At 41.7% G+C, this 20,430-nt stretch overlaps 2 protein-coding genes and 1 long non-coding RNA gene across 3 annotated transcripts in view; 1 reads left to right on the forward strand and 2 right to left on the reverse strand.

Annotated features, from left to right (window-relative positions):
• Nucleotides 1–6,465, reverse strand: part of usp43a (ubiquitin specific peptidase 43a) — a 160,943-nt gene extending 154,478 nt beyond the window's left edge. Inside the window, exon 1 of the mRNA XM_046047143.1 lies at nt 5,498–6,465. Within this exon, the coding sequence (XP_045903099.1) occupies nt 5,498–6,109 (612 nt within the window). The 5' untranslated portion in view covers nt 6,110–6,465. The remainder of the gene's footprint in view (nt 1–5,497) is intronic.
• On the forward strand, nt 2,075–3,539 carry LOC123969591. Its single transcript, XR_006824763.1, has 2 exons — nt 2,075–2,512; nt 2,617–3,539. It is a non-coding gene; the product is annotated as an uncharacterized LOC123969591 (long non-coding RNA).
• A 211-nt stretch (nt 6,466–6,676) lies between the features above and the next one.
• Nucleotides 6,677–20,302, reverse strand: cfap52 (cilia and flagella associated protein 52). Its single transcript, XM_046047145.1, has 14 exons — nt 20,108–20,302; nt 19,547–19,746; nt 19,260–19,396; nt 18,609–18,737; nt 18,075–18,174; nt 17,718–17,834; nt 17,243–17,343; nt 16,857–17,027; nt 15,769–15,917; nt 15,384–15,529; nt 14,432–14,583; nt 13,538–13,640; nt 8,906–9,017; nt 6,677–8,496 (listed from the first exon to the last, which is right to left on the reverse strand). The coding sequence occupies exons 1-14, from the start codon at nt 20,145–20,147 to the stop codon at nt 8,315–8,317; spliced, it is 1,839 nt and encodes a 612-aa protein (XP_045903101.1). The 5' UTR covers nt 20,148–20,302; the 3' UTR covers nt 6,677–8,314.
• Nucleotides 20,303–20,430: the final 128 nt, after the last annotated feature.

Below are 20,430 nucleotides of genomic sequence, written 5' to 3' on the forward strand. Positions count from 1 at the left end.
ACAGTCCAGAGAAGGCTCCCTGGGCTCTGCTGAAACTGAGAAATTGATACTCACAGTTGAGGCTGTTAATACGCTACTGTGTGCACGACTGAGAGTCTAGGAAGCTGTGTCTGTCACGCTGCCGAGAGCTTGCATGCCATTTCCATGTGCTTCCTATCACTGAAATAAAAGTAGGAAAGTCGGGTGGTGATGGGGCAATGGATAAGACACATGCCTTTGATGTGAGAGACCCGGGTTCAATTCCCCACTGTGACCCTGAGCAAGACACTTAACCCCTAGTTGCTCCAGAGGCGTGCAACCTCTGACATGTATAGCAATTGTAAGTCGCTTTGGATAAAAGCATCAGCTAAATGAGTAAATGTAAGTCATCCCAGACTCTCTTTGATGATTCAGTGTCAAACCCCAGAATTCAATTGATTTATTCCCATGGCTTCTTACATCGTGTCATTCAGGCTTGGTACATAAATCATGGGAGGCATAATAAACTTGTGGAAAATGGTCTCATATTGTTGTGCTTTCACAGACACAGCGCAGACATACTTCTTGTGTTTCTTTATCACCCTTTTGTCACAGCGGTGTAGACATAATGGAGTGTGGCTCACTGAGTCGTGGGAATGCATGCTGCTTCCAAACAGCATATGGTGGCTCTGTAACAGTACTTGTAAGTGGTCTAGCTTGTGTTTTATAAGTGTGAGATGAAGCGTTTGAAGCATGACTACTTCGCCGCTCACTTCAACAGCTGAGACATAGACCCTACTGCATGTCTGTGGCCAAATATACTGTAAAATACGTTGTTATAATATCCATTGTAGAGCTTGAAAACAAAAAACAAAATCTTCTAGCCTGTTTACACTGCTAAAAATCTCCACAAAATAGTCCCCCATCTGCTTCTCTGACAAACTGCCGCAATCAAACTAGAATGAGAGGCAGAGTCCAGGTGGTGCGTGTCCCCACAGCAATGTGTGGGTGTCTTTCTATAAACAGTGTATACGTCTTCAGCACTGAGAGTGAGGATGAGAGTGGTCCTTGAAGGAGAGCAGAGACAAGAAAAGACAAACAAACCATCAGTCTCGTTGGCCTGCCTCACTGTCACACACTGCCTGCACTCCCGGAACAAACAAGACTACTTAAAACACGGGACTTCATCTTCCCGGCTGAGTTCCACTGGCCTCACGGAGCTGCATCCTGTCAAGCGTAAGAAGATGGATCCGGGCTCCTCGCTCCAACTGCTAAAAGTAGTTACTGTGTTGTTAAATCCTTTAGGTTAGGAGTGTAAAGTGGTAAAAGTGGTCATCAAGTTAAATTGATGTAGACAACTTTTTAGGCCAGCAAATCAAAGGACACTTCATCCTTCCAGATTTCATCAACATCAAATGTGTAGCAAAGCAGTTATGTCAAAGTTGGACATGACCTTTAAATACAGCACCTCCATTCGGCTGATCACGGTCATTTAGAAGCATAGCTGCATTTGGTAACACATTTCATATCAGTCAAACTCATTGTGTAGGACACATGGATCTAATGAGGGCGTGCAGGTGAGCCATTTTACAAATGAGGTAAGTGCTGAGTTAACCCTAACCCCTAACCCTCAGCTACCCTCTACACTGTGTATAAGTGCCCACAGAAGACACGGTGAATATTCCCCTGTCTTAATCTAACAATGATCCGCAGGAGAACCTTCTCCTTTCTCATCCTTTCACTTTCCAGTGAGGAATAAGTACCTCACTTTTTAATCAAACCACAACCATAAGCATGACTTATTAAAACCAGTCTAGTGATTCACATAATTAAAACTTTACTGTGATATTAGGTCAAATACGGACATTGTCTTTTATTTTATTTTGAATGTTTGGATGCAGCAGAATATAACAGAGATATTCTGCATTTTGTTTTTTCAAAAGGCCAAGAAAGCATTTTTGAGAAAACGCACCCAACATTTAAATGCTGACTGAATTCCCTGCTACAACACTGAAGTCATTCCGGAATCTTGAGTTGAAACATTGTGACTTCTACTGACAAGTCATTACTCCTACTCATTCCTAATACCAATCCCAAAGCAAAAGAAGGTAGAAAAAGTACTGCAAGAACCCTTATCTCACAGCAAAGTTTCTTTGTTCCACTTCTTTGCAGGCCAGTGCCTTTCTTTAAATGTGGAGAGATTTGGTAATAATCAGTTGTCAAAGTTGTCCGTCCCTTTTTTTCCAATTGTAGATTAAGGGGGGTCTTGTGAGGATCACAGAAGGACAATAGTTTTGTTTACCAGCAATGTCTCTCCCTCCCACTTTCACTTTCTCTCCCTTTCTGAGTGCACACCATTGGAGGCGTCTCAGCAGGGGGGCATCCTCCCTTTCCAGGCTGAATGCACTTGCTACAGTAAACATCCTCTCTCCTGCCTCCCCCTGGGATGAGCAGACAGACACAAATCACTGTGTCGATGCGATGGGGCGAGGCGAGAAAGAAAAAGGGAGTGAAGGACACGCTTTGTTTTTATTGCAGCCAAGTATGATGAGAGGTAATAAAGGAAAAAAAGAGGAAAGAGCGAATGCCTCTATTTAAACATAGGACGGCACATTCACACATTACGTTCAAGGGCTAAAACTCAGTATTTCCTTCCAGCAGGTGGCCATTCCAGTCACTGATATCTGATAGTGTCCGTGGGAGCTGAAGAGAGGAGCTTATGCTCTCTGGCAGACAGCCAGAGGGCTGGACAGGGGCACAGCAGGAGTCCTCAGGCGGATGGCTTGGGGGCAGAACAGATAGGCGGAGCAGGTCTGGAGGGCAACCAAAAAGCAGGACTGATGGGCTGAGTAGATCTGAAGGGCGACCAGGAAGCAAGACCGAAGGGCTGAGCAGGTCCAGTGGGCAACCAGGAGGCAAGACCGAAGGACAGAGCAAGTCCGGAGGGTGACCAGGAGACAGGACAGCGGCATGGAGAAGAAACTAGGCAGTGGCGTAGATGAGGAGCAGGGCAGTGGAGGCTCTGGGGTGATGAGAGACTTAGATTGCCAATGGTGTTGGGAGCCATGACGTCCTCGTCTACTCTTGTGGCCTCCACGGGACCCAGGGGACTCTTGTGGCTAGCAGGGCAGGATGAAGGCTGGTGGCTAGCATGCATGAAGCTTGCTGATAGGTCATCAGGCTGAAGAGCAGACTGAGGTGCAGACTGAAAGCTAGCGGACCAGATGCTAGCAGGCTGGACTGGAGACTTACTGCTAGCAGACTGGAATGCCAGCTGAAATGCAGGGGTGCTAAGAAAGTCTGTAGCCCACTAAGGTACTGAATCCTTCAGCCAAGGCTTTGAGAACACAACTTTATGTGATTCTCTATGAAAGTCACTGACTGTCCTCTACATAACCTTAAAGTGATAAGATCTGTGACTACATCATAAAGTTTATCCGAGTTGGTGTCTGCTGGTCAGATTGTTCTGTTACGTTAGCCAAGCACAGACACAGAAAAACAAGAGCTTAGGAACCAAACGCAGGACACCCAGGCTGAGCAGGTTTGGTTCTCAGTGTTTATAAATAAAAGTATACAACTTACACCACAGGTGAGGCACGCAGTCCTTTTATTTGTCTGCACAGAGTCAAGATAGTGAAGCTGCATGTGACAAGAGTTTAAAATCTGCTCTTTAAATTTTTCATTTATGCAGGTGCTCAGCATTAATGATCCATAACACCATGACTCCTTGTTGGGGTTTTTTTCCCCAGATGAAAGCTCTTATTCTGTATTAATCAGTAACTTTTCCTTACAGCTTTGGACTAGATTGCACTCTCTATTCATTTATTACTAACTCATGGTTGTGGTTGAAGAAAGCTTTGTCCAAAGTCACTGTCATGAATATCCCACTGTGTGTACCGTGCAATGTGCGATTGTGTGTGTGGTTTTTTTGTGTACATACTGCATACCCACTGCCCTACAACATCCCCCAGGCTGTTGATGCAACAGAGCAGTTACTACTCAGTGAGCCTACTGGTTGACTGTCATCCAAAAAGCCCAGAGGGAAGGCTGGGGGCCCTGCACCCCTGGCTCTCACAACAGCCATGAGTGACTGCAAGAGAGAAAGAAGACTTCTGTGTTTAAGTGTGCTGCCACTTGTTGATTTGATATACTTACATTTTGACAGATAATGTTGCAACTGTAATGTAGTCCATGCACTTCTATTACATGCATTTAACAGTGTTAATAAGACAGGAATGCTCAATTCCCACACACTCCACTTGACAGTTGGGGAATGCAGACAAACCACCTGAAGTGCTTGTAGAGCAGGTGAGTCAAGTGAAGACACTGCAGCCTGCATGTAATCAGTAACACTACACACATACCTGAAACTACCACTAGTTCAACAAACAATAGAACTGTGAGGCGAAGTGGTGAGGGTTTTTTTTATTGTTCTTACTGCTTCACATAGCTAATGTTTGCCTCCTCCCCATGAAACATTAGAACGTATCCTGTGCGCCTTTATTTGCGGAAATGGGACGTGCAGGTTGACCCTTGAACCACATTCAATCAAGTGCTCACCTGACGTGTTCATTCAAATATTTGTTTTGCCAAGACTGAGATAGTTGGGAACTACCACTTACAAATCCCACAAAATCCTCATGACACACTCTGCTTCACGCTGTGCTGGTAGCCTTGCTCTTGAGTAGAGGCACAGGACACACAAGTTACACTAAAGCTATTATGACTGTGTGCTGAGGTAAATAAACTGTGTGGCTAGTAACTGAAGAGATTCCATGGGAAGAATATGAACAAGTAATCTAGCCTGAAGATAATGACATCCCTTATCCATTTCTGGAGTAGCTCACAGGGAGTCCCGGGGCACAGATTTCCTGTTGAGCCCCAATCGACCCCCCTCTTTCTCCCTTTTTCTGTCCAACGAGTATGTACACTGTCCTCTCCAAGTACACGCTGAGTGCAGCACACACAGCAGACAACTCAAGGCAACATAATTATATTTTGCCTTGAGACCCAGAAACCCACCAGTGCTCCTGTGCTGGATTGCTACCTGTTCACATGTTTGTAGTGTGTTAGTTTCGTGGTAATTTAATTTAAAATGCCCTAAGGCCCATGTTTTGTGTTGCATTGTGCTTAAGTATGTTCCCAGACAAATGTGCAGTTAATCACATAATCACAAACCTACTGACACATGGTTTAACCTGGGGACTTTAGGGCCCCTGGGGGTCTGGGGCCCATGCTTGCCTTGTTAATGGAAATATAGCCATGCTATTATCCAGCTTGCTGAATAAATTGCAAAAAATATCCATGTAATATTTAACAAAACACACAAGAAAACGATATTTGTTCATTGACATCTCTCTCTCTCTTTATAGTAGCCTAGCCTAATTTCTAATCACCAGGCCTGGCAGGAAAGTATGCTGTGTCCAAAACAGTACTTTCCACTGAGGTAAATGAGGACACACAACTAAAAAACACAACAAACCAGTGACATAAGCAGCAGCCTGATAGATAAACATCCAGATGCCCTCTCTGTCCTCACCTTGAAGTCCACAGACAGCTGCGGCGTGTATTCCAGCGTCCACAGCGCTCTAACCAGCGACGCCAGTTGCTGGGTCACTTCTCCCCTGGCGGTCTGCCTCTCTTCGCCTCTCACCTCCCCGTTCACCCTCCGGTGGCTTATATCCGACTTGTACTGCTCCAGCCCGAGGTACTCGGCCAGCAGGTCCGTGTTGCTGAGGCACTGAACCACGGCGTTCATGAAACAGGTGTTGCCGTGGTTCTTCAGTCCCAGCACCCCGGGGGTCTTGTCGCCGTAGCACCACGACAGCCTGTCTTTCACCGAGCCGTGAGTGGAGGAAACCGTGTTGCTCTTCTTCACGGTGCCCTCCCTGGAGATCTGCGACGAGTCGTCTTTGAAACCCCCAGAAGCGCTTCGCCCGAAGCCGCCGTCGTCGTCCTCAGCGTCCGGCGGTTCAACGTCGCCAAAGTGCGCCAAAGTGCCCAAAGTTTTAAGGATCCTTCCCATGAAATTCCCAAAAGATCGCACCGACTTCCTCCTGGCAAACCTCCCGGTTTTGTATTTATTCTCTTTTCGCTTCGTCGTTTTCGGTTTCATGGGTTTCCTTACCTTGTTTTCCTTGCGGGTATCCATGGCTCTATTACTTAATAGGACGGAGAGAAAATGAAACAGGCTGCAGAGTCGCACCTGTCTGCCAGGCTGTATACCCCTCCTCCTTCGCTTCCCTTCTCTCTACAAACCTTACCACTGAGGTGGCACCGACTTGGTACCAATAAGGCACATGATTACTTATATTATTCCCTTGACATCCCGACAGTTCCCAGTACGCTGTGGTCACCAGTCCGCGCACTCTGATGGGTAACGCTGTCTCCTGGACCTACAGAGATGAGCTGCTTTCCTTCCTCCACATCGCAGGTCAATTACACTTCCTCGTCGACGGCTCTGGACGGCGCTGGATCTTGCGCTGGCGGTCTTTCACTCTCTCACCGCTATTCCACCCTCCCTCTCCTCTCCTCTCCTCTCCTGTCTATGGGGCCACATTACAATGAACAACTTTTCTATTTGGAGGATTCCGTCTAACGCCCGCCCCTTAGACATGAATTTAATTAACCTGGATTAGATTGCTTGTACTTTATCACAATAGAAAGGTTGACACAATGAACAGGGACACTCATTTCATGAAGTTTCACACAATTAACATACTTAAAAGGGCTTGTTTATTAGGCAAGGAACAAGGAAGTTGTCTTTAACAGGTGTCACGCACTGTAGCCTTGAACTGCCCCCTGTAGGATCAATTACAACCTCACCTGATTTAACATCTTCATAGGGTGTCAAAGAAAACATCACCGGCATTTGTTGGATGATCCCACTAGGAGCATACGTGTAAAACTTCACACTTAATCTATTTCCAACCCCAATCCTAAAAATGTAAAAATGAAGACAAATCAGCTACTAGGTGCCTTTTAGCGGTGCATATCATCACTCTATAGTAAGAGTATGGACTTTTTAAATACAGAATAGCGCTGCTGTACTTGAGATGTACCGTCACATCACCTGCTATTGAAATACCTTGTCTATAACATGGCAACGTTTACAGACACATGTCCAGTATCCTATAAATAGCCTGGCTACCCTCTTCACACACATGAATGCTGCTGCTGCTACTACCCCCTGGAAGCCCCACAATGTAAGTAAAATTGATGTTAGTGAACTATTCGGCCAGACGAGCTATGTGCAGTTCTGGTTTTCCAGATCCAGCATCTTTAGTGCTATATTCAGATTCTAATCATCGTGAAGCTTAATTTCACAGCTCATCAGTACTAAAGATTGGATTTAGTGGGCCAGATGTGCTGATTTATTGAAATAGATAGTCCCATCCAATATTTCCATAATCTCCCAAATGCTCTTACTCCTGCATTGTTAGGAAACATCCACACAGACAAAGTCTGTCAAAATGGGACTTCTTGTGTTTCTTCATTACGAAAATGACTCACAATTTGTCCTTTGTTCATAACAGAGTAGAGAAGGGCAAAGAACAATCTTTTTTATTGATCATGGGATGTTTTTGCTGATGTGGTTCATACTGCAGGTTTGCCATTTTATTTTATTTTTTGGGCAGGGAAGCAGGGGTGAGTTATTAATTATTTAGATGAGCCATTTTGAACAATAGTGAGGAGAAAAGGGTTCAGATCAGAGACAGAGTCAGAGAGGCTTTGTGTTGTATGTTGCCTCCCTCTTTAACAAGAATCCTTTAGGGACTCGCTGTTGATAGATTAGCTGACAGCAGCCATGTGCTTAAGCGGCTAAGAAACTGGGCCTCCTCCTCTCTACAGTAGCACACAGAAGAATCATAGTACATTTAATCTGCTGTATAATGTAGCCTTGTTTTTATATATTCTGGTTTCATCTGCACTGAGAAAGTACAGCATTAATTCTGTTGTTCTAAAAATGTCTAAAGAAGCATAACACAGACACTTTGATGTGAAGAATACATTCTTGTGCCTTGAAGTGTAATTTTAAATTCAAGTAAAGTGTCGCCCTGTGAATTCCCACCTATAATCAGCTCCTGTGGGGAACTACCACTTAAGAGACTGCACTACTAAAAGGAAACGACCTCATATAGCCATTGATGCTTAATCAAAACACATTTACAGTATATCCTTTGGTCAGAGTGTAAATCCATTCTGCAATACCAATGTTAAGATTGTTTAATTCTCACAAGAACATTTGCTAAGTGGAAAGATTACGGGATAATGTTGGATGTATTTGAGCACGTGTGTGGCGTTACTGAGTTAAACTTGTCTGTTGGTTCTAGTGTCCATGACTCCAGATGTCACATTAAGAGGAAGGAGGGTGGGGGAACCTCCATCGGAGAATGGCTCCATCTGCGCTGGTGCTGACTAGGGTCTTGTTGTTGGAGCAGATCTTGATGCTGGTAATACTGCCACCATGAGCTATCCCTATGTGGGTTACTGCCCCTTCCATGTAGTCCCACACCTTCACCAGCTTGTCATCTCCACCTGTCGTGAAAAGGCCAGATATACATCAATAACCTGCGAGCAGTTTGAGTAAGAGCATGCGATGTAGTGTCCACAGAGGTGAAAACACAGGTTCTGAACAAAAAAAAATACAAATAATGGGCACTAACTGAAACATTATTAACAAAGAAACCAAGCATCCTTTGATCCGAAAATGAGCATAATCAGCAGTGATTGGGGAAAGTGTAAAATGATAACAGTTCAAGTGTCAGACCATCTTTTGGAGGGATGTGCTACAATAACTATCCATATACTGAGTGCTCATGTACCCAAGAGATTTTTGTAAATTTTGATTTGTAATTTGTTTTTGGTTGAATTATATCAACAGTAATGATCTCTAAAAGGTGTACATCAACAATATAATGAGCAGCAGATGAGTAAAGGGCCGTACCTGTGACAAAGTGTTTGCCATCCTGGGAGATGTGCATGCCATTGATGGCCCCAGACAGCGAGCCCTCCAGTTCTCTGATGGTAGAACCATCAAACACATCCCAGTAGGAGACCTGAGTAGGACATTAACACACAGAAACCCTGAAATTGCAGTTGCATGTGTCGTACGTAACACATATTTGTTCGTCACTAGCATAGTTCACGGAGGACTCAGTGTCCAAGAGGGAGGGAGATGCAAACATATGTTATGTGTGCCTCTACAGTACACAGATATTGTGCAGTCTCTTTATCCTTGATAACAAGGAGGAAAAAAATCAATCAGTGTTATAAGCAAAATGTACAAAGTAAAACTATTCATCATGCAGAAATGATAAGTAGTGTTTTACTATTTTATCTGATGTTTCTGGATTAATATTCCTGCTACATTAATGTGTATGTTGCACTTTCCTGCTGTATATGTTTAAGGTTGCACTGATTTTACATACTTTATATACTGGGTAGTTTAATCTACAGCAATGATTTATATTCTGTAAGATCATCATATGTTTGTAGCTTCACTGACCCGTGAGAACCACGTAGCTCAGCCCTGTTTTCAGCTTTGTGACGATGCATTTACCAGCTAGTCCTTTTTTTTAAGCCTTTATTTAGCTTAAGAAGTAGGAGAATTTTCTCAACCCTAACAAGAACACTTGATTAGAAAAACATCTAATTCAAAATCACCACATTTGAAGATTAGTTTTCACTGGACAGGAAGGGTGTGAAATAATCTGAGAAGAAGTAACTAATTAAAGCTGTCAGACAAATGTAGTGGAGTAAAAAGTACATTTGCAGTGCTTGAGTAAGTAGTGTACTTAGTTACATCCTACCACTTCCTCTCATATACACACCTATTGAAACCTTGTTTGCTGATCTAAATGAGATATAGTCATCCCTGGAGCTTTACAGCTGTCAAAGTATCAAGCCTCACAAAAGGCAATTGTTAGCTGAAGTTATTTATAGCACAGGCAGCAGATCATCACAGTACTAGACACCAACAAGGGTCCTTTCTTGTTATTTATATGACCAAATCAGTCTTCTGAGGCATCCTGTGTGAATGAGTTTCTGATAGGAGAGTTAGTGGCAGACCTTAGCATTGACCTCAGGGCTGAATGATTTTGAACAAATACCTAATTGCAATTAGTTTGACTGATATAGCAAATGCGATATGATTTGCTACACTAGTGGGGTAAATGATCATTTTTACATCATTATTCTCATTTTCATTGAAAAACATATCAAAATGAATGTGTGATTTTTGCAAGGATCTATACCATACAAAGATGTTTTCTTGATTAATTGTTGATTAATTGATGAATGATTAATTGTTCAGCCCTAGTTTAAAAGTCCAGAGGCCATTTCAAAGTTGGTAAAACACATTGCACTTCTAAGTCAATCAAGTGTTTAAAGCACTTAACTAACTAAATATCAAATTACTGAAAAACTTCACTGTAATGCCACAAATGAAAAACAGAAGTGTCCTATTGGACTAAACTAAACAAAAATCATACACAGTATTATACACACTGGTCAGCTATTTGTAAAAGGAAAAGTTCATATGTTACACGGAGCTGCTCAGCCCAACATTTATAAGAAAAGCCTCTGAGACAGGATTTCATTTGTCTGCACAAGGCCGTGCCTATAATGCATTACAGGAGGGGAAACGCAATCTCATGCAGACATATCAAATACTGTTGGTTATTATGGAATGAAAGAGGAACAACAGGCTCAGTAAAAAACAAAAGAAAACGTATTTATAGTTTCAGATTCTCAAAGCAATAAGCTGTCCTTACAAGCCACAGGAACATTCCGGGGGGGGGGGATTGGTAGATTGGCACGGGGCGATTCAAGGCAAGCGAATGGGCGAACAGAAGTACACATAGACAATTATTATACACACATCAAAAAGTAATATAAAAATAAAATATGACATATGTTAGAACACATACAAGGATTAGGATAAGGTCAAAGTGCCAATGCATTTATCGGTCTATGCACAAAGAAAACTGACAATTTTTTGTACTGTGACTGTTCACAAGTCTAATGGCTTCTGCAATACAACCAAACTTCCTTCCATTTGTTTTACATACAGGCGACATAAACATATTCCTGATGGCAGCAGCTTAGAGTAGTCATAGAGGACAGATGGAGGGGCTTGGTGACATAATATTTCCACAATTTAGGAAATTTAGAAAAACACAGCCACAACCAGAGGATAAAAGGGTTCATTATAAACACTAAATACAAACTTCTGAAATCCTTCCTTATTAAACTCAGTATCAAATCAGGACCTGAGGCTCTCAGATGTACAGATTATGCTAATCCATTCAGTGGAGGTTTCTAATGTGTTTACCAACATGAAAGTACCACCTTTTCAACAAAAAGCAAATAAAGTAGTACCTCTAAAGATACCACTAATGAGAGATAATATTTATACAGTACAGTACAATATTCTGTATATCCCAGTGTGATCAAAGTTATTGTAACACTCCTCCTTCTTCTCCCCATGACATCTTTCGTCTTCTTCTCTCTGCCACAGTCACGACCTCTCCCCCCCTTCCTTGTCTCATTTCAGCAGCTTATTAGAGACTCCCACCTGTGTGGGTTTTCTTGGCCCATCTGTGTTCTCTCCACCTCAGCCTGGGAAACTGGCCTACCGCCACAACACAGGCCACAAGTAAATTAATTACATGCGGTGAGCAAGGGAGAGTCTGAAACACCGGGCCTACCAACGGCACTGTTCACCTTATTACCAGGAAGTGCCTGAGTTCACAAACAGAGTATAGTCGCCTCAGCTACAGGCAATATTACAGCAAACATTAGCAACATTAAGTCCTTGTGTTAATGGATCCTTTAAAAATATGCATTCCAAATGAGCCATACAAAATTAAAATGTATTATAGGACAGCTTTCTTTGTTAACATTACTCATTGTACATTACATATACTATGTGCCCACCACTCACACACTCCTTTTACTGTAGAGAAGTTATCCAATTTATTAAACTGAGTCTTTCAAGGACGTTATTGGGTCAAGAAAAATGATTGTGATCTTGTACCATGTAATCTCAACATTCCCAGGCATGAACCCTTGTCACAAGTCATCTTCCCCTCTCTCCCCCTGTGTTTCTTGTCACTCTATATACTGAGATACTCTCAACAAAAAGCAAAAATGACGCAAAAATGTTTAACATATTCAACTCTGGATATGTTGCTCATTTTGTGCTTGCCAGTGTACTATCTAACATTTTAATTATGTTAGCAATCAAGGCTACATTCCCCCTTTAGCACAAACACAACAGCAAACAAATAAACAAATAAACAAAAAACACGACAACGTTAACTGGAAACAGTACAATAAACTTGCTTTCAACTTTCATTCATGCCCTCCTAAAATAACACAAAAATGGGGAGAAATTCAGCAACATATCGTCTCTACTAAAAGCACCATCAAAAAAATGTTTTTCATCCTTTAAAAGTACCTCATTAAAACAACCTCTCCCTGACCCCCCACTCCTCTGGTCTATTTTTTTCTCTTGGCCAGTCTCTTTCTCTTCACTCCTTCTCCCACTTCTTTTGGTTGACTTTCTGTGAATTTACTCATAGAGGCGTGCTGGGATGTGATGAAGGGTTGGATTAAGGAGAGGAGAGAGAGCGAAGCGTTGGTATTTGTTCTCCTAGACAGAGCGCCTGTGTCCTGGGACGAGCAGATGGTAGATCTGGCTGGCACTTGGGTGGCATAGGCACATCCGCAGGAAGGCACGAACACCACAGCACTCCCCTCTATCTCCCCTGTCTCTCCCCTTCCCTGAATCCCTCCTTCTTGCTAACTCTCTCTCTCTCTCTCTCTCTCTTTCTCCCCGCTCACTCAGCACATCCACGCAGCCCTGTGTTAATCAGCACAACTTGTCCTCACCTCTCAGCATGCAGGGGAGGCGACAATATGGGTTCTGGTTTGTGGCCGGGATCAAGGGCCGTGGATGAAGTGCACAATCAAGGAAACAAGCATTTCATTCTGCCACTGTGAACTTCTGACCTTATGTAAATAAGTGGCGAGAGTGAGTTAATCAAAATAACTGTGTTTTTGCCACAGTGACAGTAGCAGCCAACACAATGGCTTAATTATGCTGAGCTGAGAAACAAATTACAAGCTTTTCAAACTAATCTACGGGCATGCAAGTGTGTGTGATTGCGCAAGTCTTCACTGTGCTCCTCTAGGCTGATCTTAACCAGAGCGGCAGGGTTTTCTCTCATGCACACTGAGTGGAGATTATAATAACAATAACAGCATAATGAGACATCTAGATTATGACTGTTGAGTGGCTGTCTCTTTGCACCCTGAGGGATTTTCAATCATTACAATCATTACATGTTTTTTCCTGTGAGGCATGACTGGAACGCTTTGCTAACCAACTCTTACATGCCATTGCATAAAACCAACCATAACAAATCTTAAGGGTAAAGATACATGGGCAGATTTCTGAGACCATAGTGATGGGATATACTGGTTGGGATATAAATAAAGTAAATACAAATAAAAAAACTGGAATTGCCTTACAATTCTGCTGCACAGCTCTGTTAACAGTCCCAAAACTCACCTTTCTGTCAGTGCCACTGGTAATGATCTGGTATTCCTCTGGGTGGTAGCACACCGTCCGGAACAGTGTGTTGGCAATCACCATTTGAAGACTCACAAACCGCCTGCAGGAGGAAATGCAGAAGTTGAAAATAAAAAGGAGGAGAGAGAATGGTGAGTTGTGGAAAAATCACATGTGATGAAAGTGCTGTCACATCATGAACTGCCCAGAGTGGGTTAATGTGCTAAAAAAAAAATTCATTTTCCAGGAAAACACAATAAACACAAGCCAATCTGGATAGTTAGGGGAAAAAACTGCTTAAATGTACTGTGCACCCACATGCCAATTAAACATGCACACACACACACCGGCACAGCTTCCTCTGTGGAAATGACTGTGTGTCTGGCTGGACAGTGTGCCAATCTAGAATCATTAAAGCTCTTGTCTGACTGATATTCTTTTTAACATCAGCTTGTTAGTATTCATGCAACAAAAGTCAGTCCATACTACTCTTGATGAATACAGCCTGGAAGCCTTTAATCCACAGACTTGTTCACTGAAGAGGATAAACAGTGAAAAAGCATGACCACCGTCAGAGTTTTTAAAAGGTTTTTATTCTCCTTACAGAAGCTGCCCACAGATTAAAGGATTTTAAGCTTTCTTCATAAAGAATGCACTGGATTTCTTTTTATTCCTACTGTAGCAGACAGACACAGATGAACTGCTTCCGCATTTCTCTCTCACTAAAACTCTCTGGTGGCTATGACAAACTACTACTAAAAACAAATGTCAAAAGAGTATTTTATGCACTAAATATACAAGTACAAGTACATACTGTATGTGTGAGATGTGTGTGTTGCTGTTCTTGCCTTGTGCTCAGACACACACGCTTATGTATGCAGATGGGCTACTCACACTATGTCCCAGATGATGCAGGCACCGTCAGAGCTGGCAGTGACACACTCTTTGTCGTCACTCTTGATTTTGATACAGTTGACAGTGGCTTTGTGCTCCTTCATGGTCTCCAGCAGCCGATGGCCACGTGGCTGCAGCTCCCAAACACGCACCTATGACAGGTGCATCCAAGGTCATTTAACATCACACAAGATATCTTTTCCATAGGATATGACAGTGAATTTAAATATTTTGTAATGCAAATTGCACAACTATGAATACAAATATTAATATTTAGCGTCAATCAATACTAAGATCTTCAACAGCATGCCTTTTACCTTTCTAAATGTGTCAAACTGCAATCATACTGTATGCCACAGGGCTCAAAAACATAAAATGGTGAATATGTATTTGAAGGGTGATACAGTCTGGATATGTATCATAAATGTATAATGGATTAAATCCTGTGACCATTTGCAAATTTCCCCACAGATTTTCTAATAAAAAAATGACTTCACTTAAATAAACATGTTCATCCTTCAGTTCATCACATTGAGGAGGAATTTCACAATAAATAACAGAAATGCATGAACAGCTCCTTTAGAGAAGTCTAGACATGCTGCACTGCCACTCACATAAAATTCTCAAGCAGGAAATCTTTTCCTTTCATAAGTTTTGTTATGAAATAGGTAGCCATGTTAACAAGTTTAGCTTACTCACAAATTAACCATGGAGAATAATCTTTCCATTTTAAGCATATGGCTCCTTAATTAAGAAAAAAAAGTATCCAAGAAAATTGTGCAACAACTGTTCATTCAAATCACTACACATGGTGTCTGCTAGCAGATGACTGCTGACATCTTGGAGGAATTAGCGGGCACTGCAAATTCAGTGCTTGTGGAGAATTTCAATGTGTTGCTTCGTGTTTTCATTTGATCAGATTACACCATACTTTGAGGTTATTTGCACTGACCTGCCCCTCTCCCCCACCACTAACAATCCTCTTGCAGTCCCTGGTGCCGGCGATGGCTGTCACACCCATTCTGTGCGCGTTGTGAATGACGACCATGAGCCGGCCACTCTCCGGCGCAAACACACGAATCTTACCATCATTCCATGCTAGAAGACAGTGAAATCAAATGTTAACAGTCAGTTATCAAGAAGAATACTTTGATTCAGTATGTGAAAGATGTGTTTGGTAATTTAGGAAAAAGTGTTACATGTTTCTGCGCTAAAGTAACTGAGGAACAATTAAAGTTACAAGTGAGCTACGGTTCACGCTACGAAACAAAACTGAATATTCTTTGTAGCAATAAGCTCCAGCGTCTTGTCTGCAGATATCTCTCACTGATTCCCACCACTGATGATGCTGTGTCCGTCAACCATGAAGTCCAGGGAATTGCAGGTCATATTGGGTACAGTGATGCGCAGCAGCTCTTTGGGCTTGTCTATGTGCCACAACCTGATGTCCTCCACAGAGCAGGTTGCAAATAATTCAGATGTTCCACTAGTAGAAAAACAAAAAAGAGAGATGTACAGCTGAAGTGAATGTGGATATAACCATCTGTTGTAAAATAATGCTGATTACGTTAAAGGCATAACAACCTTATGTTAACCAAGTATGCATATAATTACTTATATGATGAAGTTGGATTCAATATATTACCCAGGTGCTTGTACAATCAACCAAAAACCTAAAATCAATACTGTTTTTCTAAACATAATGGACCAACATGGATGAGGCAAGCATTTGTCACCCTCTAGTGAGCACAACAGGGTACTGAAGTCATGCAATAACAAAAGATAGATGGGGTTTAAGCTACTTGCAACTTGCTGGGTTACTGTTGTCAGAAAAATACAGAACCAGCTCAGCCTATCTATATGTAAGGTAGGCCAATACACCAAGTGAAGGTAAGCACCACTTTCTGGTGTGCCTTTGCATGCTTGTGAGTCTCATATCAAGCTTGGGAAAACATCGGGCGTGCACTGTTGTTTTTGTGAGACAGATGTAAAAATGTTGACTCAGACAACATCTTCATTCAGATCTGAACAGGCAGCTGGCCCACCACTGTTTGATGTTTGTTTTCCTTGCTGCTAATTGGAAATTGTATAGGCATTGTGCAAGGTGCTCTTATGACCTCAACTAACTAGTCATAAACATGACTGATTTTAAACAGTGCATCATAAATACTTTCATCTTGTCAAGCTCCCAGATAGAAATTATTATTTTACAGCATGAGAGAGTTTAATTTCTCTTCATTTCAGTCAATTTAGGAAATATATTTATTGCCAAATTCAAAAACTTTTTTAAAAAAAATGCTATTTGCCATTTTATTACCTCTGGTGGGTCACATATCCAAACCATAAAAAAAAATGATGGCAAATGTTGTCATGGGTGACTGATGACTTTGACTCTTTCTTCCTGAATTGTCTGTCGTCCACTTACAAACATATGGCTACGTCCTTGACAGCACTGTTGTGGCTGGTGGAAATGAGTTCAGCTTTGAAGTTGTCATAACTGAAGCGGTACATTTGAGCAGCCTCTGTCCCAACAAAGAACTGCTGACCCTCTCCTCTTATAGCGATGGAGGTCACCCCCTTTTCAAGCTGTACCTCCCTAATGTGGGAGAAGAGGAAAAGGGGATTTGACAATGAGCACTCTAATAAACATACAATAAAACCAGTTATGTTGTATTGGTACACTATTATATATTTATCATAATGTACAACATATCGAGAAAAAAAGCTGTGAGCCTTGCACATCATACAGTAGTAGGCAAATGTAAGTATTTGTAATGGGGATGATTCAAATGATACAGTTGCAGAACTTACTTAAGAGTTTTGAAGTTAGTCTTGGAACACAGAGTGAAGGTGCCAGAACCAGAGCCTACAAGCAGGTTCCCAGACTTAAGCATCCTTAAGACATTGACACCCTGCACAAAAAAGGCATGAGCACTGAGTTTTTAGATATAGTCCTAAAAAGTTATTATGTACACAAGAACATATCACTTTTCACATTCCTAGTTATTTGATACTAGCTGAACCATATATTTAGAAACACCTGGTGAGTTTTGTCAAAAATTGCTGAGCTGTCTGAACTCCCACACATTATAAATAAAAGACTCTGGATACAAGTAGTAAAGGAACATACCCACAAAGAAGACTGATTTCAGGAAGGATGCATTTCAATCAGCTCAATATATGAAGCAAGAGACCTGACTATCAGGTAGAATGTGAGTGAGCAACCGCGGAAATTACCTTCACAGAGCCATATTAGGAATGTAATGACTCCACTGTGCTGACCTACCAGGCTGTACTTTGCTTTAGCTGGACCACAGTCACTCAGAAGCCCTGTCTTCAGGTTGATTTTCATTATGTCACCACTGGTTGTGCCACAGAAAAAGAACTGATCATCCTCTGGGATCTGTGTCATAATTTAAACAAGCCAACATGAGCAAAACATGAGCAAAACTGTCTAATATCCCAAATTCTAGTCAGGTTAATAGATTACCAGCTGTAAATCTCCCACTGCAACACTAATCATTTATTGACTTTTGGTAATATCCATCCATTGCAAAACTCAGATGAACCTCAAAATGGCAAACTAGTTAAATATGCAGTGTAAACAAACTGTTGTAAATAAAAGATGTTCATGACCTCGCACCTCTATAGATTTCACAATCCTCTTCAGCTTGCCTGTCTGACACTCTGTGGGCCTGATCTTTCTGTTGGGGAGGTCCAGCTCCCAGACACGCAATGTTCCACTGCCCAAAAAAGACCAACGATATTAAAACACTTTGCACATTGACAAGAGATGATAGAGACGCATTTTGAATGTAGGTATGCTGGGGAGAAACAATGATACATTACATTACATTTAGCTGACGCTTTTATCGAAATCGACTTACAATTGCTATTTATGCCAGAGGTCACACACCTCTGGGGCAACTAGGGGTTAAGTGTCTTGCTCAGGGACACATTGGTGGACATGTCACAGTAGGGAATTTAACCCGGTCTCTCATTCCAAAGGCATGCGTCTTATCCACTGCACCATCAACACCCCATAATGGTGTTCCCCATAATAAAGATAAAGATATAATTTGTTGATAAACCCTCTGAATTATGTAAAATCTGTGTTTATGAGTTGCACAAGGCTGACACTTGGTTCACAGAATCCCAGCAGATACCGTTAACTCACCTCCCAGCAGAAACAAAGATGTTGTCGTTTGTGTTCGAGTACTGCACCACGAGGCAGTGGCCGGCACTGTGAGCTGAAGCTGGGCTCCCACAGATGGCCTGCTTGGTCTCAATATTCCATACCACTATGCTGAAAACACATAGAAAACACCCAATATACTCAACAAATAGAGTTGAGTGAATTTACATGATACTGTATGTTTCATTCTGAATCCAAGAAGGGATCGTTAAGTGTGAGCATGGGCAACTAAGGTGAGACATTTTCTCTCTTCTTAACTGAAGAACTGATTTGTAGTAAATTACTGTATTTATCAAGTGTTACATACTGTTATAATGTGCCCCATCTCAATTAGCATTCAGTTACACAGCAAAACGGTGTATGCTTTACTGTGAGGATATCAGGTTCATTAAATTATATGTTTGAATATGGCAAAGGTACTGTGTTTACTCTAACACCTTGTCATTGAAATCTTGTTTTAATATCAGGTAAGTAATATTTACATTTTTTAAATAGTACAGAGTATATCATGAGTTTCCGAAACTACTATCCTGCTTTTCAACTGATTGTGTTTCTCTATTACTCATTCCTTTGTGACACATTTGGGTTATTCACAGGGAGACCGCACCACCCAAACTTGACGTTACAGTTTACCTGCCATCATCCTGACCCCCAAGGGACACCAGGTACTTGTCGTTGGGAGAGAAGGCCAGTGCCTCTACCTTTGCCTTGTGGAGCAGTAGCTGGGCATAGATTGTTCGCTGTGCATAGTCCCAGATAATTATCGTAGCCTAGAAAAATATGCATTTTTCAAAATGTCGTGTGTACATGTGTGATATGTAACATCATATGTTTTAAACAGGCAATTGGAGATTTAGTTGAGTCAGCCATACCAGAAACTTAACGTTACATAAGGAATAATGAATCAGAACTACAGCTACCTTAAAGCCCATGAAGTTGATTTGTCCAGAAGCAATATATAATCCACTTCTGGACACAGAAATGCAGGACACATTGTTTGTGTGTCCATGCAGGAACTCCTGTTTGCCATCTTTGATTCTCTTCAGAATGACTGTGGATCCCAGAGGATAAATCAGATGCTCTCTGTCTGGATGGACTCTCAGGCCAGAAATCACATGACCTGATGAAAAAAAAAGTGTTAACATAATATCTAACCCAAAAACTGTATAAAAGAGGGGTCTAACATGTTTTAAGATAGGTGGATGAGCAGACATTGCAACAGTTCCTAGTTTGGCAGGTAACGTTAGCTAGTTAATCCAACCAAGAACACCAACACAACACTTCATCGTGCTGCTATAATCATTTAAAAACGCAGCTTTGACATTTAAATATCACAAACCTATAAGCATTAAACACAATAACTGAAAAGAAAGTCCCACTTTTTTGTGCACAAATTGGCATGCTACCTAGCTGTGTTCCTTGATGTTTGATTTGTTGTCACAAATTAGCCTAAATTAGTTAACGTTTGCAGGAAAACTCACCGTTGAAGCCAATTACAGCTTCCAGTTCAAGTTGAGCCATGGCTGAAAAACTAAATGTATAACTCTTTCTCTTGTGAAGTGTTAAGCTATGCCTACTTTCAACAAGACCTAAAATGTTGCTTTAAAAACTATCGGTAAAGCTACGGCTATTTTCTCAATCTGGTCTGATAGCTCTCCAACTAGTAACACCAAACAAACGGTATCCTAGCAACCGGTAAGGTCGGTGGAACGTCTTTGTTGCCTTCGCGTGTTGTCGGATTTTTAATTTTTTTTAATTGTTTTTTTACCTTAAAAGCATCTACACTGTATATAAAAAGGGGTGC

The sequence above is a fragment of the Micropterus dolomieu genome, linkage group LG04, assembly GCF_021292245.1.
Source record: "Micropterus dolomieu isolate WLL.071019.BEF.003 ecotype Adirondacks linkage group LG04, ASM2129224v1, whole genome shotgun sequence".
Classification (NCBI taxonomy): domain Eukaryota; kingdom Metazoa; phylum Chordata; class Actinopteri; order Centrarchiformes; family Centrarchidae; genus Micropterus; species Micropterus dolomieu.